We start from the raw sequence: 27067 nt of genomic DNA, 5'->3' as shown, positions 1-27067 counted from the left end.
CTTCAAATAAACCTTTTAATTTCCAAAACAAACCTACTTCTTGGCTCAGTGAGGTCGGGGCGATTCAAAGAGAGGGGCGTTATATAAGGGTTCATCATCCAGATTTAAAGAACTTGGACATAAAAATATATAAATAAGGGCTTCCATTGGGCATCCGAGACTAGGCATTGACTTAGTTGGAGTACTGGATTGAAGTCACTTACACTGCACTGCCCAGGGATGAAACCAGCCGCGGTGCTGCCAAACGAATAAAAGGTACGCTCCTTTACCTTTACCGGATAGCCAGGCACCCGGGTGGACGGGTGCCTGGCTATCCAGTCTCCTAGTGCTTTGCACTGGCGATTCGACCTAGGCAGGTCCGGGAAGAAGACTCTTTCAGAGGAAGATCTTCTCAAGTTGTTGGAGAAAAGTGGTGAGGATATGCAGCAGGGCTTCACTGGTGGTTCAGTCGTTGCAGATGTCTTCAGCTTCTCTCCTCTTCAGTTTCTTAGTTCCAGTGGCGACGTCTTGTGCTCCAGTCCTCAGGACCCTGCTTTTATGCAGCAAGACCTCCATTCAGACAGCCTAGCTGTCACTCACACAGTGGGGTGGCTCTCCTGGTGGGAGAACCATCCAGACCATCAGGGCAGAGTGCAACTTGGGTTGCGTAGGCAACCCTGTCCAGGGTGCCTATTTCCCCTCCCACACATCCTGTCTACCCCAGACTCTGTGCAGAAGCCCGCCAAAAGGGCAAACAAAGGATCCCCGACTGGGTTAGGATTATAGAGAAAGACACAAGAAAGAAGTATTTTTAAAGTTCTGGCAATAAAAACCTACCGGAGTAAAGTTAATATTAAAATAAACCAGCGGTATGTTAGAGACTGTCAGTAAAAGTGGTAGCCTCGAACAATGGGAAAATCCCATAGGGAAATATTTGCGGTTGAATATTTACGGTAGTAACCACTGCCACCAGCGAGAAACTTTTGAGAGAGGGTCTGTACGGTACCCCTCTTGAAAATGAACGTTCGGGAAAAACTATTAACCCTTTCCAGTACTTCCATAGTAAGATGGTTTGTACTGGTTTAGTTCATAAGAATGGACTAGTAAAGTCAATGGGGACTTTACATAACCTGGGAGACATTAGTCAGTCCCAGGGTATGGAGTTCATGTTTGGGGGTCGCTACGACACCCCTGTGGTACGGCACAGAGGGTGCTGTGTACCACACATGTTAAAAAGATGATTCCTATGAGGGTGAGAAAAACCCCATAGACCAGAAGCACACAAGATAGCCTAAGACACACACTAGCAATCTGTCTAAGAGTGGGAACAAAAGGGTCTCACTCTTAGCAGGAGAAAAAAAGAAACCCTTCAAATGCAGCAAAGCTGCTGGGGGGACTCTATAGGTAAGGGAAATTAGCCTTAGAAGAAAACTCTCCCTAACAATATCATATCATGAATGTATGCATTTTTCAATGTGGCCATGTTATCACCCTGCTGATGCAGGGGGGGGGTTACCTCCTGAAGAATTGTCATCCTGAACTTTTGAGGTTTGACATACTTGTTCGCATGGCACAGGTCTAAAACAGGGTGCATGGTGAGATCCTGTTTGGGTACAAGGAAGTACACTGAATAAATACACTCATTTAACTGGAGAAGGGGGATGACTTTGATGGCACCCTTTTCCAGCAGGACCTGAACTTCTTGTAGCAGGATGCGCAGGTGTTCGGGTGACAGGCGTCTGCTTTTTGGTGGGTGATAGCGAGGTGGACGGAGGAATTCGCTACAGTACCGGTGGGAGAGGGTGTTTAGTACACACTGATCTGAAGTGATCCCCCTCCAAAGGGTTGATAAATGGTGACAGGCAACCCCCGACCTGGGAAGCGTTGGAGGGCACCGGTACCGGCGAGTCACTTGGAGGAAGAGGCCGGGGAGCCTCTGGAAGCAGAGTTTCTACCTCTGCCCTTACTCCAACGAGAGCCTCTTTGCTGATACTGGAAACTGCCAGAGAAGCCCCATCTGAAGGACCAGGTGGCACTCCCCGAGCCATACTGACCATGGGGTGAGCGGGAGAAGGATTGGCCATGAAAGGACTGGCAGGCATTTGTGCCACCATGCTGGTTAAAAGGTTTAGCCGATATCCGGATGAGTGACTTTAATGTCTCACGCTCCTTTTTTGCTGCTTCCACGGCGTCGACTGCCTTCCCGAATAGGTTGGGGAATTACTTATTAATGAATAAGGCTTATTAATTAAGGAGGCTTGCATTTTGGGTTTGAACCTAGAGTTTTTCAAGCAGGCATGCATCTTGAGCAGGGTTCCATGGGCAAGGGTGAGCACTGCAGTTTCGGCCGAGTCCAGCGTGTTATTCAGGATATTCTGGGTAACTTATCTGCTTTCAGCCTTGATCGCCAGCAGGCGTGATCAGGTAGGCTCTGGTACTTCCTGAAGGCCATATTGTACTAGGCCCCACTGAACATCACTATAGCTTGCAAGGAGCTTGGTTTTTGCAATCCTCGTGGAGTAAACTGCAGAGGTGGTGAGATGCTTACCAAGGGTGTAACATTTTTTACAATCCTTGTGTGCAGGGGATTCTGCCGAGGACAGTGGTATCCCTGCCTGCATGCGAGTGGTAGTTACGACCAAGGAGTTCGGTGTGGCGTGGCCCCTAATGTAGAGGGTGTCAGAGTGGGATGGGGCGAAACAGTTTTTCCACACAGGGATCAACTGGCCATGTAAGGGAAGGGGAGAGTAGGGAAGGAGCCAGGCGTCTTAATGGATTTTAATAAGGGAATGGCTTGGCTAACTGGAGCTCTCTTCTTGAGGCGGTCATCCATGAAATCGGAGTCATGGGAGGCAATGTGCGTAGCAATCCTAAAATGATCGGCTGCTCTTTTTAAGAGGGAGTTAAACAGCATTTGGTCATCAACTGGCGACAAATCTAGTTGCAGTGGAGTAGTGGGGGGATCCAGAGATATGAATGACTTCTGGGTCAGTGTTATGTGGCGGTGTGTGCCACAAGGCCTGGTCATCCGCCTGATCCAGTCTGGCTCTTGATAGATGGGAGTCTTGGTCATAAAGGTCAAAACCCCCATAAGAAACATCCTGGACCGATATTAAATGTGGTGTTCCTGTGGTTCCTCCAAAGAGGGAAACTGGGCACCGGGGGAGAAAGTTTCCGAGATTTAGAGGGGACATGAGTCCACTTCCCTATGTCTCTTCAAGGCATTGTCATACTGGTCAAAAAAGTAGATGAATGCAGCCATTTTAGCCATACACTCCTCAAACCTTGCCCTGGTCCATTCTGAGGAACCTGTAAAGTCGGGCGGAATGTGGGGGCTGCACAGAAGGGGGTTAATCCCTATGTAAGGCCTTAGAAAGGGGTTGGGAGGCCCCAGAATAGTACCAGTGGGAAGAGGGGGCTTCCCTGCAGTCAAAATGGTGGCCGAAAGCTTCTCGCAGAGCTTTGGAAGCATTATCAATGGCCTAGAGGATTTAGGTGAATCTGTAGGTGCAGCCGCAATAGACAGCGCTACTGCCAGTTTCGGCGTTCCAGCGCCTTTGGACGGTAACATGTCAGTGGTGGAAGTTTTAAGGGAACCATCCATTCTAGAAGAGGATTTATGCCCATTTGCATGCTGTGGTGGCAGATGCATTGTGGGGGCCGAACTAAAAGGTTTGGAAGGCACTGTCTAGGTGTTCGATGGGCCAATGGGCGTTGAGGCCTTCTTCGATGCCGAAGAGGCCTTGGGGGTTGTGTGTTTATGGTCACGTGGTGTGTGGGTGCCCTTGTTGCCAGGGTGTAATCTCCCCATAGCAGTGCCACCAGCATTCCTGTGAGGGACTGGTACGAACACATAGGGGTGCGTAGGCTTATCGAGAAGGTCAATGGCTTCCGAAACAGAGCCATGGCTGCAGACTGATTCCTCAGTCGAAGCGGCAGTGCTTCTGGTGGCCAGATTCTAGGCCTGCATAGCGAAGTCCGCCCACCGCAATGTCCACCTGTCTTTCAGCATTTTAGGTCAAAAGAGTTTACAGGCCTTACATGAGCGCTCGTGGTCGCAAGGAAGACACCCCTTACATTTACGATGGGTGTCTCTCCGGGGAAATTTGCTGTTACAGGACGGGCATAATTTAAAGGGAGTCCTCTCTATCGCAGAGGTGAGCAGCAGCTAGACCAAGAGGAAAGGAAGAGGGGTGAAAGAATTACATTCACAAAGAAGAAGAAACAGGGCCCCACTCTCCCTACTGTAAAGGCCAAACCTGGAATGGAGGTGTTGGAGAGCAGGAATCCCATGAAACAGCCGTTGAGATGTTGGTCGAAAGTTGACTAAACGACCGTAGGCCGTCGGGAATAGATAGGCAATATAAACTCTTACGAGCTCCGTATAAGCGACCAACTCGGTTGCCAGAAAAAAACAATATGGTGGGACTTCGACACGCGAGAGATTTTGGGTACACTACACGTCAGGGACAGTGTTAGTCACGCCCAGGTCGACGTCCCTTTCATCGATCTTAGAAAAAAGATGCACTACTCTGCGATTACCACTAGATGTCGGACTATATACACAGCATGTGACTAAGCAGGTCCACAAGCATCCGAAAAAAATGTTTCACAGTTCATAATGGAGAGGAAGTGTAGAGTTGACAAATGAGAAAAATAAGAAATATGTTGATAAAGCTCAAATGAAGGGTTTTTAATTGCTCTTCTCTTTCTTTTTACAATGCTTCTTACACTTAAGCGATTATAGGTTGAAAGGCTTAAGTACATGTTCTGTTCTGTTGCTTTCCATACATAGACTAATGTGTGTCCATATACATTTTTTCTTTGGCATGGTTGTTTTATACTATAGTTTGGAGTGCTGATTTGAATACTGTCTGAATAAAATTATGGTTGCAATTAGTAAATTAGCTTTTTCTTCAGCTCTTAGTAAAAAAACAAAAAAAAAATCAAAGATGCAATTCACCAAATGTCAAAACCTGCATGTCAACCCAATACTATTGGACACCTCTTGCCAACCTATGGAAGCAAACATTTTGAAACACACATGCACTACAGGTGCAAGGATTTATAAATTTTGAATGCATGCTGTAGCAGTATTTTTGTGGTTCATTACTCAATGTTTTTGCAGGTAGGATATTTCAGCCATCTGGAACATTACCTTTTTCTTTTGTTCTTCTGTGGCTTTAATTATTCCTGGATCAGATTTCCAGGATTTGCCAAAGTTGTAGAAAAGTGCAACACTATTCGCAAGGAACGGAAGATGTACAAATAGAAAATTCAGATGTGGAAAAAGGTCAAGGAAACAAACTCCCAAATGAATGGCCAGTAAAAGCTTTCAAGTCAAAGATGGAAACAAAAAAAGCAGACGATATTTTAAAAATTACTGAACCAAAGGTGATTTTACTGCAGCTCCAACTACATGACAATGCTGCAGCAGATTTGTAACATTTGAACAGGATTGCTGTAAACAAACTGACGATGTGTGTCGTCAAACAGACAATATGTGTGACTATGCCCTGTAGTAAATACATTTTAAATAATTGTTACAAAATCATGATAAGATTCCACTTGTCTTCTTAATGATGTTCTGAAATTATCCATATTGTGTCAACATTCTGGCTGAAGTGACCGAGTCAGTGGCCTATGCATTTCAGACCTCAAGTCCATCATGAAGGCATGCTCGAAGGACAATACAGAAATACCCAATTACCATCTAGCTGTGTGTCACAGTTTACAATCATTATGTGCTCATACACGCCTACTCGGGCACATATGTCACCAAGGGAAAAAAGAACCAAATAGAAAATGATTATATATATATTACAGGGCCCGCAGTAGCGGGCGTGTAGTTATGTTAAGTTGTTTATCTCAAAGGAAGACCACTTTTTGGCCGGCTTATAACTTTGCTCCCCCTAGACAAATTTGCATAAAAACTATATGGCCCACTCAATCATTATGGGAAGTTGGGTGAGATTTTGTGGAGGGGGAGGGGCAAAGTTATAGGGGGGTCCCAAATATATTTTTTCCCCATAAACTGAATGGACAAAAACTTTGTGCACGCCTACAGGCCAAACCACTGGACGGGTTTTCACAAAATTTTGGTCAGGAGTGGCAGATTGGTTCAGAAAGCGTGCTTTTGTAAGTTTGGTGAAAATCCGTCCAGTACTTCCTTTAGAAACAGTTGAAATGTACATCTAAAAAAAATAGTGATATCTGGCTCCGCAGTCCCAGTTACGCGTTTGCTCCACGGTCAACAGTCTCATTGGCCTGTAGTGGTGGCGTGATGTCGGTGAACATTGGACACGGCCAGTGGTTGGCTGGAGGGAAGTGTGATGTGCGTCACAATTTTGGGAATCATCACCATGTTGTATCAGAGGATACTGCGGCGCATAAAGGGGCTGGAAAACATGGTTTGCGGCATCTGGTGGTGGGAAGAGGGGATGAAAAGGGTGGGGGGAGTGAAAAGTGGTTCAAATGATACATCTATTTAGGTGGAAGAAGACAGTGGTGTGGGAGCAGTGTCCGCGAGTACTGCGGCAATTTGCTTCTGTGGTTACTGCAGGGAGGGTGAATTGGGGATGGGGAGTGCATTGCAGATGATACATTGTACACATTGTTGCTTGCATGCCTGTGGGGAGTGTTGGCACGTCCTAAATATTCGGTCCATGCCTGGAGGTGAAGGAGTCATTAGTCTTGTAGTGTGTCCACTGGGTGAAGTCTTGCAATACTGTGTGCATAGAAGTGGATAGGATTCTAGTGGATGGATGTGTTTGGGTTGTGCCCATTGGACAGCTGACTGAGTAGTTTACTGTATTGTGATGTATTGGTGAATAGTACTTATGACCGTTGGGGATGCAGGGGCAATGTTCCCAAGATTTTGTGGTTTGGTTGGAAGTAAAATAGTATGTGTTCGTAAGTGGGTAGGAGTGCCGGAGGTTGTGCTATGTTTGTGGGTTCTGATAAGTGGCTACATGTTTGCATGCATGGCTGTATTATTTTGCAGGGTTGGGTAGAGGTGCCGGTACCTGTGTTACGTTTGTGGTAAGTGGCCCACTGTTCCCATGCATGGCAGCATTGCGTTGCAGTAGTTGTGGCCAAGACCTAGCCTCTTGGGTGCATGGCCGGAGGCCATAGGCCTCTGCATGCACCCAAGAGGCTAGGCCTTGGTCACACCCACCTCAACGTCATGCAGCCATGTATGCGAACATTGTCATACTGGTATATGGATTCCAGAAATCAGTTTATGGAGTGCATTTCTTTTTCCCTTGCTTGTTTGGGTAAGTTGTTTTAACCGCTGTAAAGACTGGAGGAGGGTCTGTACTTCTGCTCTCTATATGGTAGAGGAGAGGCACAGAGGACTCCTGGCAAGATTCTCTATTATTGGTATCGCGGTCGAGCAATCAAGGCCTAGCTTCACAAGAGGTGATGCAGGCTGGTTCTTAAGTACAGTGTAGTCCCCAAGCCCCCACAAAGGAATGTCCACACTATATCGGTTAAAACAGTCTTTATATAATTAATATTCAAGGTCACGTACACTATCACGATAACTCACTTTGTACTCCGAAAATCAAAAATAGTAAATATATACAGTTCTAAAGTGGTACCACTAACGTTATCAGATCTCATTAAAGTGCATACGTTCAGAATGACACAGATCAAAATAAAGAGGAAACCAGCAGTAGAGAGAGGAAAGAAAGCAAGATGGTTGAACACTTGGCAGAATACTGGCCCTATACCACTAGACCCAGTTCTGTGTGGAGATCCCTCCCACCCCCCCACCTGGACAACCTGTAGAAGAAAGATACAAGCCCAGTCCATATATTGTTCACACTAGACTTTCCAATAGTTCTGCAACCCCAAAGTACCTGGCATTGTAGCTTTCCTCATCGGGGAATCGAGAGCCCTCCCTTTCAGGCGGGTGTCACGGGTCGAACTTCTGACGGAGAACAGGTCGAGCTACGACGGTGAAGTGGCCGCGTCATTCCTAGCGGTGCTCGTTGATGGGGAAGCGTAAATGTCCTGCAAGGAAGAGGCGTGCAGGGCACCTCGGTGTCGATAGCTCTGGACCGCAAAGAGTTTGAAGAACTGTGGCCCAGCAAGGGCATCGAGTCGTCGGTGTCTCTGTTGTCTTTGGTTGGCAGGAAACCCACTGGTGGATGCTCCTCGGTGTGTCGACAGTCAGGCCTTCTCCAGCAGGATACAGTGGCGACGATGTGGACAAGATCGTCCTTGGATCAAATGAAGTTCTTAGGCAAACGGGAGCACGGTGGCTGCGGTCGGCGACGGCGGTCGTCGACAGTGGCGGACAACAGTCCGGGCGCTTCTCCTTGTAGTTCCGCAGCAGTCCCCGTATCCGGTCGGCAACCTGTCGAAGGTCTGTCTACCAGGGAGCTTAGGCAAAGATCGGCTGGTGCATGATGGTCCCTCGTAGCTCGGGAAGAGGTCGCCTTACCAGGTCCTCTCTGGGTCAGTCCTTGGAGGCACAGCAGCTTTCAGATTGTGAAGGAGAGCAACAGCAATTCTTCTCGTCCAGCAGGGCTTCAAGGTCAAGCTTCAGTTACTCCAGTTACTCGTCGTAGTGGACTTCAGCTTCTGAACACGATTACTAGCAGTAAGAGGTCCCCAGATATAATGTTGATCTCCCATTCATTCTGCTGGGTCACACTCAAGCATCCAATCACGACTAATGGCATTCATGCAGGCAGCCAATCAGGCACACAGTGAATTCAGGCCATTCACTTCTCTCCAGACACTCACAAGTTGTGTATTGGGACAAGTACTGAGCCATTCAACACTCCATACTGCATTCATACCGGTTTCGGGCAGGGCTGTCTCAGCCATTGTGTCAAACACCAGATACTAAACACCCACATCATAGAATGCGTATTCGTCATACACTCCATTCACCCAGGTCCCACCCACAGGCGTACCCACAACATACGGTCGTTGAGAAGGCTCCAGCCAGTCTGGTCGGCACTTCCCCACACTACCATATATGGAACTTCCACCCAACAGCCAGTCAGGGGGAAGGGACAGAGGCAGCGCTTCCCGGGACTTCGGGAAGATCAAGGTAACAGGTGATGGAAGGCAAGAGGCCATGGGGGCCATGTTGTCTCCATCAGGAATCTACCGATTCCAATGACAGGGCCTGGGCATCCAAAAATGGAGGACGCTCAGGGCACCAGTCATTTCAGCACGGAGCTGCCACAAGCCCGTACCCTGCTCTGTGGGTCACACACAGGTGTCCAAAAACATACACTAATGGCACAGGGTTGCACCCCTACCCATGGGTGCCATAAAGGTATCCCATGGGTCTGTTCACCAAACCAAAAGAGAGCTGCACCACCAGGAGTCCCATATGAACTCCTGCGCAGCAAACATGACAGAAAACATGATAAAAAGCAGTAAAGGACAAGGATACGGAGGCCCTGTCCCTCCGATGCATTTCCAGCATCACAACCATACATTGCTCCAATGTACACCCTTTCAAATCTGCATCTCTCCTATGGGTGGTCACCATTACAGAATGGTTGTGGAGGATCATTTAGACATGGTAGAGCACCAGAGGTGACCCGAAATGTGTGCAGTTGAATATGGTGTACTTTATTACACTGGTTGCCGTTTACGGAGTGACATGTCACTATTTGCGTTTGGTATGGGTTGCCCCTGATCACACCCTTTCCTTAGGGAGTGAAGTAAAATATTGCAACATCAAACAAGTTCCTTACCATCACACATGTGACATATGGCTAACGTACAGAGCTACCCACATATAACTGAAGGTGTACTTCACATACATGTGCATACAATGGTTGCTTTACAGACATGCTTTGGAAAGAAAACATATCCCTTTATAAGAAAAGGAGCACTTTAGAATGACCTTGCGCTACATAATTGGTCATAGAAATATGTTCAGCCAAATCAGTATTTTGTTATTCTTTTCTCCCCCATCCAGCATGGAAGGTAGAGCAGTACTAGACACACTACTGTGGGAGAAAAAAATGTAGAGTTCACTCTGAAAATTACACTCTTATTTGCCAGACACCATGCTCCACTGTCGCTTGTATTCACTCGGAGTGTACATTTCTTAAGGGACAACAGTCCTTGCTAATATCCCCCTGGAGCCACTATTGATGTTTATCTGCTGCCATCGCAGTGCTCGGTTTTCACAGAGCAACAGCTTCAAATGCTGCACATCCTCAGAGAGCTCCCCTACCGCCTTTGTGCTTTGGCAAAATCAGCATGTTTAGAGGTCCGCATACATTGCCAGCAAATCACTGGACAAAACCATCTATGCATGTAAGTCCCGCAAAATACAGGACGGTTGGCCATCTCATTCCTACCAACATTCTGTGACCAAAAATCTGTAGAAATCTTAACGTTTCAAAAATACTAATTAGCCTAATGATGAGATCCCAGGAAATGATGTCGCATCAGCTGGACCCAATGAAATGACAGAGGACATCACAGGCAATAATGTCACAAGAACTTTGAACTTACATCATCACAGGAAATTACTTCACTTGACATATGGCCTTGAAGAGATCTCAGGAAAGGACTGCCTGTCCTGTGACCCAACATGAGTGTGAGCTGTGAGCACTGTGACCAGCTTTGTCCTCAATAAGATATATTTTGCTGTTCTAACATACAATGAGGTGTTAACAAATCTGTATATCCCAAGTTAAGTGATGGGCACACAGGAAAATGCAGATTGTAAAGCGAATGCTGCAAAGTGCACATTTGAAGCCCCAGAACAAAAATAACAGAGGGAAACATATTGTTGCTTTATTACACTGCTGGCTTGCAAGATGAGGTCGTTGCTGCAGGCCTCTCTGCGACTCATGGACACTTTCTACTGAAAGAGTGGCAAGGCCCTGATGACGTCCCTACATTTGCCATATTAATTGCCAAATATTTTTTTTAAAGTATGGTAGTGTGAAAAGGCAATGAGGTGATAACACTTCTGTATATGCAAAGGGAAGTGACAGCTGCAAAGGCTCCAGCAAATGCAGCTTGTAAGACGAGCACTGCAAAGTGCACATTTAAAGCTCCACAACGAAAGCAATAGAGAAATATATTGCTGTGTTATGAGACTGCTGGCAGAGAAAATGGGACAGTTGCTGCTACCCAACCCTCTCGGGCTCAGGGCTCCTTAGAACTGAAAGAGTTGAAAGGCCCTGATGCTGTAGTGAGACAGAGTACTAGCACGGAGCTCTGAACAAACAGTATGCATGGAAGAGCTCAGACAGGCAGCTCTGAGGTGCACAGGATGTTTGTGGCCGGAGCGGCAACAGGAGTCTTGAACTTTTGGATCTCCAGATGTTTTGGACTACAAATCCAAATATCCCTCTGCATTGACAGTGATGGCCATGGCATATGAGAGCTGTAGTCCAAAACATCTGGAGCGCCATAGGTTGCAGACTTCAATGCTATTGTATTCTATAGCAAACAATTTTTAGAAATTGGTTTAAAAGACAGAACCTTTGTTACTGTGCCCTGGAACTGGGAGCCAGTGCATTAGAAAAGTGTTTAAAAACAAATAGTAAAGTGTGCTTTTCTGGTTTGCCGTTGTCATTTTACTTTTCTGGTCTGTTTTTTTTTAAAGGGAACAACATGTACTCCGTCATGTCCACCTCATGTACAAATCATTACCTGCTGGGCTACTGAAAAGGAGAGAGCATGGGAAAAGTGTCAGAGAAAGCTTCACAATAGTGAGAGTAACATTGAACAAACATCACACCACACCAAGGGCCTGATTCATGGATTATTTACACAATTCAATGTCAGTGCAAGTGGTTATTTTTTGCAGTACTAAATGACTTTGCACTGACTTTACACTGCAAATACACACTTTGTACAGTTCCATGAATCAGGATTTGTGTCGGCAGTGCAAAGTAATTTTTAAGCAGTGCAAAGTCACATTGACCGTGCAAAATGACAATTAATCGGGCTCCAAGTTCTGATTAAAAAGTAAGAGGAGTTGAAAGAAAAATGCCGTCTGACATTACGTAACCAGGTATCAGGAATATTTTTAGACTTGTTCAAATATTAGTTTTTTGTGGTAGTAGCGTTTCCACGTCTCAAGCCAAATCTACTTTTCAAATGCATTTTAGACAGCTCTGTCATGTAAGGAAATCTGTCCCAAAACATGCTACTTCACTTTTCCATTTTTGGGGGGGCCTGGAAAAATCTACTGTGAATGTAAAGTTTGTCAAAAATCCAACACTATAACAGTGTATATATTCTTACTAGCAGATAATTATAATAGCTATTACAAAGCGTCGGCAGGGATTTGGACACGCATTTGGAATTAAAGCCCATGAGTTTAACTCGCCCCAATACTATCTCTGTTACCTCCTTTTTGACTGTCAAAGCGACTGAAAACAGGTTGCTATTAACAGTACAATACTAAATGGAATGTATATATCCAACGTCTGATGGAGTAATTACAAAGAACTTGTGCAGTGGCACTGCCATATATCTGAATCTGTCAACACGAGCAACAGGTTCTCTCAGGTATTGAACTGCAGAATAATTTTTACATCTGTCACGCCAAAAAACTGGTAATTGTAAGTCTTCAAATATAGCAATATGTGGATCGAAGGCAAAGTATGGTCACTTGAGGGCACAGAATGAGCCATAGGACCAGTATTTACTACAGACCTGAGTAAATTCTGAAATACAATAATGCTTTTAACAAGGAGAAATGCAGCTTAATTATGTGGAGCAAGAAGGTAAATATTCAGGCAGCCCCACGTGGCCACAGTACCTTTGAAACCACCACTGATATTCTTTGCGATCCGAAGATTCTGCTGTTTACTTACTGGTCCTTAGATTTAATTTTATGGGAGTAACCAAGCAGCAACAGCGATGCCATTTTCCAGACTGACTAGAGACTGTCACACTTGCAGTGAAATCCTTTGTCCAACGCTACAAACCGCAGGCGAGAAGTTGCCACTTTACCTCAGAGTGCTCAGTGCAGAGATGGTGTGTCTGTTTCATGGGTCGTGCAAGGGTAAGCAGCACATTAATATAATTAATGGGCCATTTAACACGCCCACTGTACACTGGAGGATACTGTTCCTTGCTCCCACTCTGCCTCAGGCAGCCAGGCCTGCTGCAGCCATGAATGGGTAGGTTTGGATAGCAAAATCTGCATGTGGTAGGGCTGCTGGAAATACGGTAGCCTACCGCATGAATGGTAGGGTTGGCAAGTATGTACTATTAGCTTTCTTTTGTGTACTTTTTGAGATGCTCAAACAAAGTGATCGGCGTTGCCATTCTGTGCTTTTGTTATGTGTGCATCGCTTGCACTAACTTTGAAATCTACATCTTCCTTGTTCCAGGCTCCAGAAACTTGTCAAAGCAAAGGCCTATTGCATAGGTGAACCATTCTCAGCTAAGCCTCAAATTCTAGAGCAGAACCCAAAAGCCTAGGGGAAGCATCATAAAACAGCCGGTCGTGCTGTTAATGCTTGCTTGCTGAATTGAAACATCCTCAGAACCAAGAAGGGCAGATCCCGTCCAGTCCTGTGCTTTGACCAGAGCACCTTGCTGACCCTGTCCAGTCCGATGTGCCCAGCTATCAGTCCCTGATAGATCAGATTCAATGGTCCATAATCCTGACGGTCCAAAATCTTAAATCAATTTTTTCTCAGGTTTCCGCAGTGAGATTACAGTGTGTATCCAGCAACTCTCCATTGGAACATTCATGACAACTCTTCCGCCATCATCCAAAGAGGCGGTATCCGGCTTCTGCACCAAGGCTGGCACTAAGGCTGATTTCCAGTCCAGTCTGTCTTCTAGTGCTCGCCACCGCCGATGAGGATCGGATGCCCCAGGATCACTGCTGGAGCAGTGCATCGACTAGGAGTGAAGCCGGAGCTTCATCCTACATTAAGGTAGGCCCTTTGGCACTTTCTACCTGTGAGGACACCGCTCCCTTTAATTTCATGAGATGCGCTACTAAATGCGCCTTTGCTGCCTTCCACATTGATGCAGCTTTCACCATCGCCGTGCTGTAGGCTAATTTCATGTATTTGCATCTGAACGCTATTTGCTATATACCGTGGGCGCCATTCCAAGATGGCCACACGGCATTGGTAGGCACTTTCTCATCCTGCCTGGACCCTCCTACCTGACTCCGCACTCCCCATTGGCTGCCCTTGCCTACATACGGGCCAATAGCCAACCGGGAGGCGGTAGCCGGCTTCTGCACTATGCCAGCCTTTCCGGCCATCGGCCAATAATGCTGCTATGATCGCACCTCAGAAGGTCTACATGCGCCCCTTTCCATAAGATACGTCGATCCATGCTGTACATTTAAGAACTGCACAGGTTCGCCCTTGCTACGATATACCCGAATAGACTTAGATTCCCACCAGATCAGTACGGACTTCCCTGTTTTCAGCAGCACTCCCATGCAAGGCTTACCTCATCTCTGATGGTGATATGTAGCCACATCTAGCGGCATGTCGTTTCGAGAATGCTCACCCCCTGGTAACGCTTGCATGCCACTATTGTTATTCTGTGACACCTGTTTCTGCGTTACTTGCTGTGGTCACTGAATGTTCTCCCTGATCTCATTGCATTAAGGTTAACTCATCATTGTACGTTTGGTCGTTACTTATTCTTGCTTGTCTAACAATGATTCCAGCCTCTATTTCACACTTTCGCCTTCGTTAACAACATTGTGTACCCAACCTATGGTATCTTACCCATCGCCTGTAATTGACCTAATGTGTTAACTATGCTGCTTGTGTCCCCATCTGACCTCCATTATGCGTCATACTGATGTATACTTGCAACTGTGTATGCATTGCCTGCGTTAACCCAGTATCCAATTATGATGATGTGCACTTGCATTTTGTCTTACACCTCTATCGGTATGTATGCCTTTTAGGGACTAATAATTAACCTTACTATAGTACTAGCCTATCCATGCCTACTTATTACTTCAGTACAGGTAGCTAAAATGCTGGAGGCCCCAGACCCCACTAGCCTTCTGCTTCACACACCTCTCCCAGTCCGCTACCTCACTGCCCGGAGTACACTATTTAACAGACCACATGCCCTGTTACCCTTGCTGGTCCTGCTAGGGCTACTACTCCTGCACAGCTCCAATACTCTTGAAAGCATGTAAGCTCCTAACCCTTACCAGCCCTCTGGTTACAACATTTTGCTTACAAACCCACCCTGAATCTACCTTGCTCTACCCTTACTAGAAACTCGATACTCTGTTTGCGGCGCTGCATTACTACCTTCAGTAATATAACTACCCTGGACATCACTGCCTCCACACTTGATCAGCCTCCTCCTCTACACATTAGAAATGGGAGACTTGTTACCCGTTTGCCTCCAACTTTGACCTGTGAACGTGTTCTCTCTAGCAATGTAAACTGCCCACAACACACACCTGACCAAACTTTCACCAACCTACGTACATTCATCCACCCTAGCCTACCATGTGCTATGCACATCAGAAACCAAAGACTGGCATCTAGATCCCACTACTTGTCACACCTACCACACCATCCTCCTAATGCCAAACGTCCTCTAACGGCTAACACCTCATCCCCTACCCACAACTCAACCATTACTATATCACCCAACAAAGACATCTCTCCTCACCAGACCTCCACTCTCTTAAATCCCAAAGTTAAGACACTCTTAGGTGCGTTTATCAATGCGCGCTCTGTCCCAGCGCATGCTCTAGACATTGCTGATATGATTATGTCTGAAAACCTTGATTTCCTGGCCATCACGGAAACTTGGTTGCATCCTGCAGCAGGCCCCTCCCTATCTCTGGCAGTCCCTGATAATTATTCCATCATCAGATGTGACAGGGATACAAATCAAGCTAAGGGCGGTGGAATAGCTGCCATCTTGAAAAGTTCCCTGGAACTCAGGGTGATTCCTAAGATTCAAATACCATCCGCAGAACTTCTCACCTGTAAACTCCCAATTTCACCTAATCAAACGGCCACAGTTTACCTCATCTATAGGCCCCCAGAACCTACCTCGTCATTTAGCGAGGATATTTCTGCCATTCTTGCCACTAACACTAAGCCCAACTCCCAAGTCCTCCTACTTGATGAGCTTAATCTAGGATACCAAGATGCAAATGACTCCAAAGCTACTGATCTCGTTTACATGTTAACAGACTTTGGACTCACTACACATTACAGTGCCTACACATAATTAAGGGTTAGCCCCCCCCCCCTTGATTGGATTGCCGACATGAATTGCTCTCTTAATTTGATCTCAGTAACTCCATGTCTGTGGTCTGACCATTATCAAATTTTCTAAATACATTCCTCGTACCACTCTCTGAAACCCAATGTTGCCCTGTCTATCATAACACGGAACAAAAAGGACAATACCTCAGAGAAAGTTCCCCCCATCATTCTTCCGTTACTCAATACAGCGGTATCCTCCTGCTTAGATCCCACAGTCTTAGTGGATGACTACAATCAAGCCATGCTAAAAGCTCTTAACATCACTGCACCGATAAAGGCACGCAAACAAAAACCTCATCTTCATTTGAACTCTTGGTTTACTCCACAACTTAAGAGACTTGCATAAAGAAAAAAGAAAGGCTGAGGCTCTTTGGAAAAGCTCACCCTCGCTAATCAACAAGAACAACCTAGCCTTTGCTTCCTCTACTTACAAAGATGCTCTTCTCCCAGCCAAAAAAGACGTTTGTAACAAATGTATCCTGAAAGCCCAATCTAACACGAAGGAACTCTTCAAGATTCTAAAGGAACTTGAGTCCCCGATAGCCCCTTTAGACACCTGTATCCCAGACACTCTTTGGCGTACCAATATTCAAAAAGCAATGCTAGATAAAATAACCACTCTTCAATCTAAAATTAATGCTAAAAGAAGTAACCTCATTGACTCTGCCTTGAATGCTCCTCTACTCAACTTACCTACCCTGGAACCTACCTGCAAACCATTTAGCTTCTCTCCCCTCACCATGGAGGAAGTAGAAATCATCATAAGGAAGCTCAAGCCCTCAAATTGTCAAAGCGATACATGCCCCGCTCCTATTATTAAGGACGCGGCTAATGACTTGGTGCCTTTTATCACCACATTTATAAATGCCTCTTTCAGATCTGGCATTGTCCCTGATAACCTTAAGGAGGCCTGGGTCATTCCTTTAATCAAAAAACCTACTCTTGATCCAAGCAACCCTTCTAACTATCGACCCATCACTACCGGGCCATTTCTATTAAAAATCTTGGACCGTGCCGCTATTTACAAATTCAGGACTACCGTGAAGCAAACCAACTATTGGGACTCCGTCAATCTGGCTTCCAACCTAGACATGGTACAGAAACTGCCTTGATCGACTTGAAAACGCAAATTGAGGTCCTCAAAGACAAGGGTAAATTAGCACTCCTCTTACTTGACCTCTCTGCAGTCTTTGATCTGGTTGATCATAACATTTTGTGTCACCACCTCAAAACTGCGGCTCACTTCTCTGAAGAAGCCTCCTCATGGATCAGTTCCTTCCTGTCCAATAGAACCACGTGGGTCTTCTCTCCTCTGGCCTCCACAGAACCAGCACCTGTCCTTTGTGGAGTCCCACAGGGATCCTGTGTTTCCCCCACGTTATATAACGTGTTTACCAAGCCTCTCTTCGACATACTTGACTATCTGGGTGTCTCCTACACTAATTACACTGACGACACCCAGATACTCATTCCACTCACTGGTGACTATACTGCTAACACGAGAGCTCTTAACGAAATCTACTCAGTCATCCAGGCCTGGATGGCACATCATGGGTTTTGCCTTAATGATGAAAAAACTGAGTTACTGATCCTCGGTTTGCATACCAAATTGGCTAAACTTGATTCTGTGTATAATTCCTTCACTACTGATGGTAATAACATTAAAGTATCCAAAGTGACTAAAACTCTTGCCATCTATTTGGACTCAAATCTCTCTCTGCAGTGGCGTCTGCTTCGGCCTATACATGTAAGCTGATTACAGCGTGCAGACCGTTTCTGACAACCGAAAATCGTATCATCCTTGCCAGAACCTTAATCATGGCAAAAATTGATTACTGCAACGCCCTTTATCTAAGCACTAGCCAAAGAAACATTGACAAGCTACAAGTCACCCAGAATAATGCCATCAGGGCCATCCTTAACATTCCTAGGCAACTTCACATTTCTGAAACTAGACGCAGCCTACATTGGCTCCCGGTTGCACACAGAATCTCCCTGAAAACATTAGCCTTAACCTTCAAGGCTCAGAACAATCTAGCGCCAGAATACCTGGCCAATCGATTCTCTCGTCATTCTGCTAATAGACCTTTGAGGTCAGCTTATGTGCACACGCTGTCCATACCTAGCTTCAAATTGCAGATAGCGGGGGGAGTAAGTTTCCCAGTCCTCGCCTCCAAACTTTGGAACACTATACCCGCTGCACTTAGAACAAAACTTGTCTTCAAAAATGTCAAACTCTGGCTTTTCGCACTCGATGCACCTCACTCCATGTAACAGTTCTACACCTATCACATACCCTGTAATTTATTTACCACAAGCATATCTTTACATCCGGTGGATCGCCTATGTACTACCATCACCTGCACTGTCTTGATTCACTATGTATTGTTTCACCTTGGTTTATAGTCATAATGTCGACAACAAAAATGTCGACAGTCAAAATTTCGAAAAAAAAATGTCGAAAAAAAATGACGACTTTTTTTCAATGCATTTTTTTTTTTAAATGGGGGGGTTCCCCCCAACTCCCTTTTTTTTTTTTAATTTTTCCCTTTTTTTTTAACTCCCGAACCCCTAAAATAAATATATAATTAAAAAAACGAAAGTCGACATTTTTTTTTCGAAATTATGACCACCCACCTTTCACCTTATCACTCTCGTAACTTGTTTTTGCTGTATCATCATGTATGTAACCATCTTCTTGAAACTGTGCCCGAATGCCCCAGGGCAAGGTGCGCAATACAAATAAAAAAATACAAATTGTGTGGCCGCGCCACAAGATCACCACACTCACCTTCATAGCTGACAGTTGTCGACAGTAGTTGCTCAAACCGTGCAGTGCAGGTATTTTCATAACGTGCGTACCCAGCGTACGGCAACCGTTCATGCGAGGAGCTAGGTTCGGAAACCAGCGTCAAACAGAAGCTAAAGCAGACATGCGCATAGAGCGCGTAAGGTTGCAGTGTTCTTGTATACAATGGTTTATTTTATTTTTTGCATTTGTTGTACACCCAAACCCAGGGGTATCACAGCGTAGTTACAGACATCTTAATTATGATTCAACAATTATCAGGGTACATACATATTCCAACAGTTACAAAACACATTACATAATGTAGAGACATCGGTTGACGTATACATTGATTGGTATTACATAGTCATGTTATTATTTACATCTTTAAATGGGGTCCTTGTTTAGAAAGTGTTTTGTCTAGCGCATCGGGTGACTAGAATGTTATCTAGGTATTCCTCATCTAAAATTGGTTAAACAACCAAGTTTTTAGATGTTTTTTGAAGCACTGGATGGATTCTTCATTTTTGATGCTTTCGGGAAGGGCATTCCAGTGTTTAGGGGTGATGACTGGGAAGCTACTTCCGCTGGCTCTGGAGCTTTTGAAGCGAGGGTTCACAAGGAGCGGGTTTTTAGTACATCTGAGCGTTGTATTGGATTCTTTTTTAATTATTGAAGTAAATGGTGCTTTCTTGGCAAGACATTTGTGGGTAACACACAGAGCATTGAAATTAATTCTGGCATTAATGGGTAACCATTGGTTCTCCCTCCTGATATTAGCAATGTTGTCTGATTTCTTTAGTCCTAGGTATGCGCGTAACGCTTTATTTTGCATGAGTTGTAGTTTGCCTAGTTTGGGGTTGGTATTTGAGGTCCCTAGTAGGAGAACGTTACAGTAGTCGAATTTGAATATTATCAAGGCCCTGGCTTAGGTGATGCAGTTTGTGGGTGAGGGGAACTGGCAACTTAGGACAATTAACTTAGATGTATGGGAGGTGGATGAGGATAGAGCATTGACATGTTTCGTCATAGTGAAGTTAGCGTCTAGGTAGACTCCTAAGGTTTTTACTTGTTTTGAGACTGGAATTAGAATATCATTGATGATAATCCAAATGGAGGGCGTTGATTTTAAATTGGGAGCCCACAAAGAGAATCTCAGTTTTCTCATCATTAAGGAAGGCATAGGCTATTCAGAGCCATCCAGTTTTGTATTATTGCGTATATTTTATTGATGATAATCCTGTCATGGTTATAGTTTGCTGTGATTGGAATGAGGATTTGGATGTCATCTGCAAAGTTAGTGCAGATGAGACCGATAAAGACAAAGCAGATAAAAGGAGCTTGGGTATACGCATTGTATAGGGTAGGCGAGAGACATGACCCTTGAGGTATCCCGATGGGGACTGGGATGGGATCTGCAGCCTCTTTGCCAATGGAAACTCTAGACGTATGTTCAGTTAGAAATGATTTCACCCAAAGGGTGGCATCTTTAGAGAAACTAAAATCATTTGCAAGTGTAGCACATAGTTTATCATGGTCCACTAGATTGAATGCTGCTGACAGATCTAACATCAGTATACAGAGTTTACCGGTGTCCCTAATGGTGTCCATCTGGATTTTCAGATCAAGGAGCGCCGTTTCGGTACTATGGTTAGGCCTAAATCCTGATTATCTAGCTCCCAGGAGCTGGTATTGTTCTAGATGGGCTTGAATTTGGGTGTACCCTGTTTTATCTATGATCTTGAGCAGAAATGGGACCGTAGTTATTGATCGGTAGTTTGTAGGTATTGTTGCATCCAGCGAAGGTTTTTCAGAAGAGGGGTCACCCATGCTTCTTTTATACTAGCTGGCACTGTGTTCATCTTGAATGTGGCATTCTAAATGTGCTGGGAAGTTATCCCGTTTACAATTGGATGCTTTTAGTTTGGAAATGGTGTCTAACACCGAGTCTTGGGTAAATGGAGAAAATTGGAACAGTATGTTTGTTTTCTTATTCGTAGTATTGAGAGTGGACTCTGGCATATTTTTGTCACCTAAAAATGTTCTTTTAGTGATCATTTTCCTTTGTAGTAATTCAATTTGAGTTTAACGCATTTTGGAGGGTGGTGCACCATGCTTTACTGGAATTTTCCGGGATGGTGGCTGGAGTTGGATTTTCCAGTTCTCTAAGGATGGTGAAGAGCTCCTTGGTGTTTGCTTAGAGAACATGTGAATAATTTACGGACAACACTATGTACTGTTGCAATTGGTTTTATTTCTCATACAATGTTCACAAGAAAGTGTAAGATGTCTGCAACCACCACTTTTTTCATTTTGCAGATAAATTCCAGCGTAGAATGCCGTCTGTGCTTTTCTGCACTTCTTTTTTCGTCTGGAAAAGAAGAAAAGGATTACTTGGTGGTTCTTGGTGGTTTGTGTGGGAGAACACACTTTGTTAATTTAGGAAAGGTACCAGCTATGGTCTCTGTGATGCCTTACATCAAAGTTTTGCAGGTTGCTTCTTATCACCGGAAACGCGAACAGACACACAGGCCCATAGCGGTCGTCCCAGATAAGCATGAGCGAAAACACATTGCTTATGGTAATCTTGCAATGATTGCTCCACCACCCCTCTCTTGGCACGTAAAAGGGTGTGGCACGGGAAGTAACAGGAATAAGAATACTTTTAACTAGCCGTCATCAGTGGCAGCGTAAGGGATAAGGGTCTGCAGGAAGTATGTCGTAAACAGGCACTAGGTGGCCGGGTTATGGACGTTTGGGTGATCTACTGTGTTATTGAGTAGCGTCATATGCTCACCCATTGCCTTCCCTCTCTGTTGTGTAGGTGCCACTCTCCTACAGCTGCACACATGTGAATCATCTTTCAAACATTGCCAACACACGCTCCTTTTATGCGTTTGCGTTTCACAAAAGATGTCAGTGGCAGCGCGTGTCGTCAGACCCACGGCACATTCTCTCTGTATGTGTCCAAAGAAACATTAAAAAAAAAGAAATCTTCATGGAGGTCTCCTCCAATTGCAGGACTATGCAGGAGCTGTTTTGCCAAAACATGCAACACTTCTATATTATTGGTCGTCGTTTGTGTGCCGGTCGAGTGCTTTATGGATCTCTGGGCATTATTAATTTTAATACAATGAAGGCGCGTAAAGCTCTTAAGTGTTTGAAAGGTCATTGTAAGGACAATGCAGGCAATCTAGCAGCACACGATTGAGCATATTGTGTGCTGTTTCAGTGCACGAGGTGCGTTCACTTTGTGTTGTGCTTTATGTATATATTTGCATGGGCTGGAGAAGCGGTTCAACAAAACAAAGAACACTCATATCTGCCATTTACGTAAAATGGTGGAGACATGGCACTGTAACACAGCGTGACCACTGCTGTTACAAACCCCTGTCCAGTGCACACAGACAAAGTCTACGGTCTGGTAACCTCATAATTATGCATACAGAAAGGTATACTACTAAATTTTAATCCCACTACACATTTATCGTAAAGTTGTACTTGCATAACTTCTGAAAATTCCATTGTTAATACTGTGTGGACGGAAATTGCTGTGTGCGGCCTAATGAACAATTGCAGACTAACTTTGCAGAACATGTGCGCAGCAACTATACTGTACGTTATCTTTGATTTTTATTGTAAAATTTTATACAATGTCTGCCCTTGGAGCAAACCATGCGTCCCACTCAAGGCTGTTTTACAATGAGCATTTCTCATGTTGACAGAGCGGTATGTTAGGTTTCGCTTTCCAGCGACCATGCGGCTAAAAAAATAAAATTCGATTTCACTGTGCATTCCTGAATGTCAGTAGTGTGGTTACGTTTAAGTTAGTATAACGTACATGGAGATGATGGTTTCTTACACATATTGCACTGAATGCACAGATGACAAAATACATAAATGTAAATTTACAGGCCCTATGTACTATTTATATGTGCAGTGTCTTATGAGCAAAGGTGTACGATGGCAGATTGTGTGTGCGATCGCTGCACATTCGTGGGTAGCAGGGCCATTTTACGCAGTTTGGTGTCTTGTAGCAAGAAGATATTTGCAGCTCGCGTTCATCAAACAAAAGGAATTACTTAATATCTTCTTCAAACATTGTAAGAGGGGTATGTTTTCAAATTGTGTCTCCATTACACATGAAAAAAGAGAAGCAGAAGTTTGAAATTTTAGGGAGTACCGTAGACTTTACAATATGGTTGCTGAGTTGTGCACCAAGTGCTGCACTGTATTCTGTGTTCTATACCTTCCAGGGAAATGGCGTACATAACAAAGATGAACTAATGCTCCAACAGGTGCCAATGGCATGCGAGGAGGCACATTTTATATAACATGGGACAGTAACGCAAGACATATTGATGCATTTTGCTGTGTTGGTTTTTGTGAATGTGCACATTAGTGGGTAGGTTGGTATACTATAGTGCATTGAATGTGTCCACTTATTACAGGCTTAGGTGAAGAGGGTATTCAGCAAAGAGGTTGTCCATTGTATGGAAGTAATATAATACAATGTGAACTGAAGCATCTAAGGGGTAGGTGGCTGCGTTATGTGTCGGGTTTGTGATAAGTGGATAGAGTTTTCTATGTATGGTTATACTGTGTTGTGGTAGTTGTAGCCAGGGTCTACAATAGAGAGTGCATGGCTGGAGCCCGTACACTGTACGGTGTGTAGTGAAGCGTGTAGGCTGGGCACAAGCAGCACAGTGTAATATGGCTGTACATTGAATATTGTGGAATTTGTATGTAGATTGCAGAAATATGTGGACACATTACCCTTTGCAGATTATGAAGAAGAATGATACCAATAATTTCACACTTGCTGTTTCTTGTGCAGTTTTAAAATTCTGGCGGCAACGTGTTTCGATTTCACCGTGCATTTCTGAATGTCAGTAGTGTGGTTACATTGAAGTTAGTATAACATACATGGAGATGATGGTACCTTACACATGCTGCACTGAATGCACAGATGACAAAATACATAAATGTAAATTTACAAGCCCTATGTACTATTTATATGTGCAGTAACGGTGTACAATGGCAGATTGTGTGTGCGATGGCTGCACATACGTGGGTGGCAGGGCCATTTTACGCAGTTTGGTGTCTTGTAGCATGAAGATACTTACTGTTTCCTATGCAGTTTGTGTATGGGATGTGAAATGTTGTACTAATCGTTGCTTCATTATCTGTAGAAAAAGAGAACATAATATGTAGAGCAGGTATGTCGTCATTTTGCAGTTCATTACATTGCAGACATTTTACTGTTCAATGTGCGCAGTTCCTGTGTTTCTTTGCATAATCTATGGGTCTATGGGAAGAAAAAGATAATCCATGCTGGATTTAAAAATAACTTCCAAATGTATTTGCAGTTATGTTGAACAGTCAATTACAGTAACGTCTGCACTCATTGCAATGTTTAAGGTGCAGTTTTGTAGTAGGAGAAATTGCAATGATGTACGATATCTGTTTTGTACGTGTTGGTAGTATGGTTGCAGTTATATTGCAGTTGGTGTATTGTAACCGTTTACCTGCTTTCCTTTGTTAGCAATGTTTCTTTATGCGTTTGGTTGCTGGTCATGTTTTGCAAGCATTGTGCCATTGCACTGTGTTACTGCAGAATTGTGAGGGCAGTTACGTACCTGTTGGCGTACTGTAACTGTTCTTACTTTGGAAGTGTTTGAGAATATGTTTGTAGCACAGTGGTTGCTGAAGGTTGAGTTGGCCTGTTCCAATGCTGCAAGTAATATTGCAGTATTCTGGTTGCAGTTCGATACCAGTTGGCCTATTCTGTTTACAGTGTCCCATTTTGTGCACTCCTGTTGGCAGTTTCACATCTATCCACATTTTGAAGTGGTGGTGCACCATTATGGGTTTACGTACTGATATTTGCATATGAATTGAATTTGTTTGGCCATTGTTAGACAGGTGGTGGTTTCAAAGGTTACCGAGGATAGTTTTGAACCCTCATACTTAGTTTTTCTTTTACGCATCATATAGGAAACAATATTAGTGTCATTTTTGTACACTTATTGTTTCTCTGAGAGAAATCATTGGGTTCATTGGGGAATAAATTGTACAACAGACACATTGATGTGTTTGTTGGATACTTACTGTATGCTAAATTGTTCTAGTTCCACTGTGTAGAAGGTAATTCCTTTTTTTCTACAATTACGTAGGTACTGGTGGGTGTTGGAGTAGGGTTTTCTAATTTTGTACATCAATGAGTACATTTTGGCTTCAAGAATATTAAGTAGGTATTTGTAAGAATTGCAGGTAATCTCTGCTTTGGAATAATGGAAGTATCATTGCATTCCCACCATGAGCATTGCTTTCTAATGTATACAGTATAGTGGCCTGCACTGGTTGGGTCGCCCGTGTGGTAGATTATGGCTACTGTTGAAGGTTTTCTTGCCAAGTGATACCGGTCCATGTGTGAAGGTAGTACGTTTGCAGCTATTTTTGGTTCCACTTGCATTGTATCTTAAAAGCATTAATATTACATCTTGACTATGTGATTGTTTATGTAATGTGGAACGGTTATCGGAATTGCAAGAAGTACCCAATATTCTATGGTTTGCATTTTTCAGCAGTTGTTGAAATGGCATGGATTCACAGTTAGGTAGTGATACATAGACAAAGCGCTCGTTAGGGACTTGTTCCTGAATGACATGGTTGCAGAGAGTGCATGCATGTTTCCACATGTAGAAAATCTGAAAAATGTCAGTTATGGGTATATTTCTGCTTTCCAAGATTTTACATTAGAAATTCCTGTGGATCTTTCTGTCTGTTTAACGTGATGTTCACCATTCAAGCACAGTAGTGCAATTCCTGCCTTATTCCTGAGACACTAAGTGTTGTCAGGATAATTTGCTGCATTTCTGTGAAGGATTAGCATTTGTAATCATAACTGGTCCGAGCCATTTAAATAAATGTTTTCAACAATTGCAGGCATTTGGAATAGAACATGAATTGCTACATTTGCATAGCAATTTACCCCAGTTGTACTGGAAAATTTGAAGAGACCAGGTAGTTCTGTGTTTGAGTACTTTGATGGATGTGCACGTGCTTTCTTTGAAGAGGTACTTTTCTTTGTGTGTGGAGCTGGGTATGTGTTCACCTTTTCAGTCCATTTTTCAGTGTTTTTGGTAGTTGATGCAGTATGAGCTGATATTAATTTCTTTGGTGTTACTGTTGGGAAATCATGTAGAACTTCTGATTGAATGAGTTTTCTTTTAAAACCTTTGTTTTTGTGGAACAGGGTGTAAAGCACCCGAGGGCGGTGTCTGTACTCCTGCTCTCTATATGGCAAAGGAGAGGCACAGAGGACCCCAGCCAATATTCTATATTATTGGTAAAACGTGGGAAGCAATCAAGGCTTATCTCCCAGGAGGTGATGTGGGCTGATTCTTAAGTACAGTGTAATCCCCACGCACCCACAAAGGAATGTCCACAGACTATGTTAGTGAACACACAGTCTTTATATAAATAAGGGTCACGTTATATACACAATCACAATAACACTTTGTACTCTGGCAATACTATAATGGCAAATATATAGAACTGGTACCACTCTTATCGATTCCTTTGAAATGCATCAACTGCTAACAGTTTAAATGACAAATAATATGGTTAAGATGAATCAACGATAGACGACAGAAAGAATGCAAGTTAAATCAAGCAATGGCAGAACACTGACTCCCGTTATCTAGAGACAGTTCTGTGCGAGGATCCTCCCCACCTGGGCAACCTGTAAATAAAGCACATCGACAAGCACAGTCCGATTATTCTTAATATAGTCTCGAGTCCTTCTACGAGGTTCTACAACCCCAAAGTACCTGGTTTCGTAGAGTTATTCGATGAGTCGTCGATGGGTCCTTCTTGAGTGCACTTCTTTTAAGGCAGGAGCCACAGGTCGTCGAGAGTCGAGGAAGAAAAAGGGTGAACAGGGTGAACACGGTCGTTGCGGTAGCAGCTTCGGTTGTTACGGTGCTCGATCGGTCAAAACTTACTGCAAGCGAAGGCGTGAGGTGCACCTCAACGACGAGCGCTCGTTGCCGCAGAG

At 44.2% G+C, this 27067-nt stretch overlaps 1 protein-coding gene across 1 annotated transcript in view; it reads right to left on the bottom strand.

The window, feature by feature from the left end:
- The window catches only part of ZDHHC17 (zinc finger DHHC-type palmitoyltransferase 17), a 1301491-nt gene that overhangs the window by 518890 nt on the left and 755534 nt on the right, over window positions 1-27067 (bottom strand). The window contains exon 11 of the mRNA XM_069629270.1: window positions 5138-5262. Coding sequence (XP_069485371.1) covers window positions 5138-5262 — 125 coding nt within the window. The remainder of the gene's footprint in view (window positions 1-5137; window positions 5263-27067) is intronic.

This window comes from Ambystoma mexicanum, chromosome 12, assembly GCF_040938575.1.
Source record: "Ambystoma mexicanum isolate Mex_15411 chromosome 12, UKY_AmexF1_1, whole genome shotgun sequence".
Lineage (NCBI taxonomy): Eukaryota > Metazoa > Chordata > Amphibia > Caudata > Ambystomatidae > Ambystoma > Ambystoma mexicanum.
This window is presented reverse-complemented; position numbering and strand designations above follow the sequence as displayed.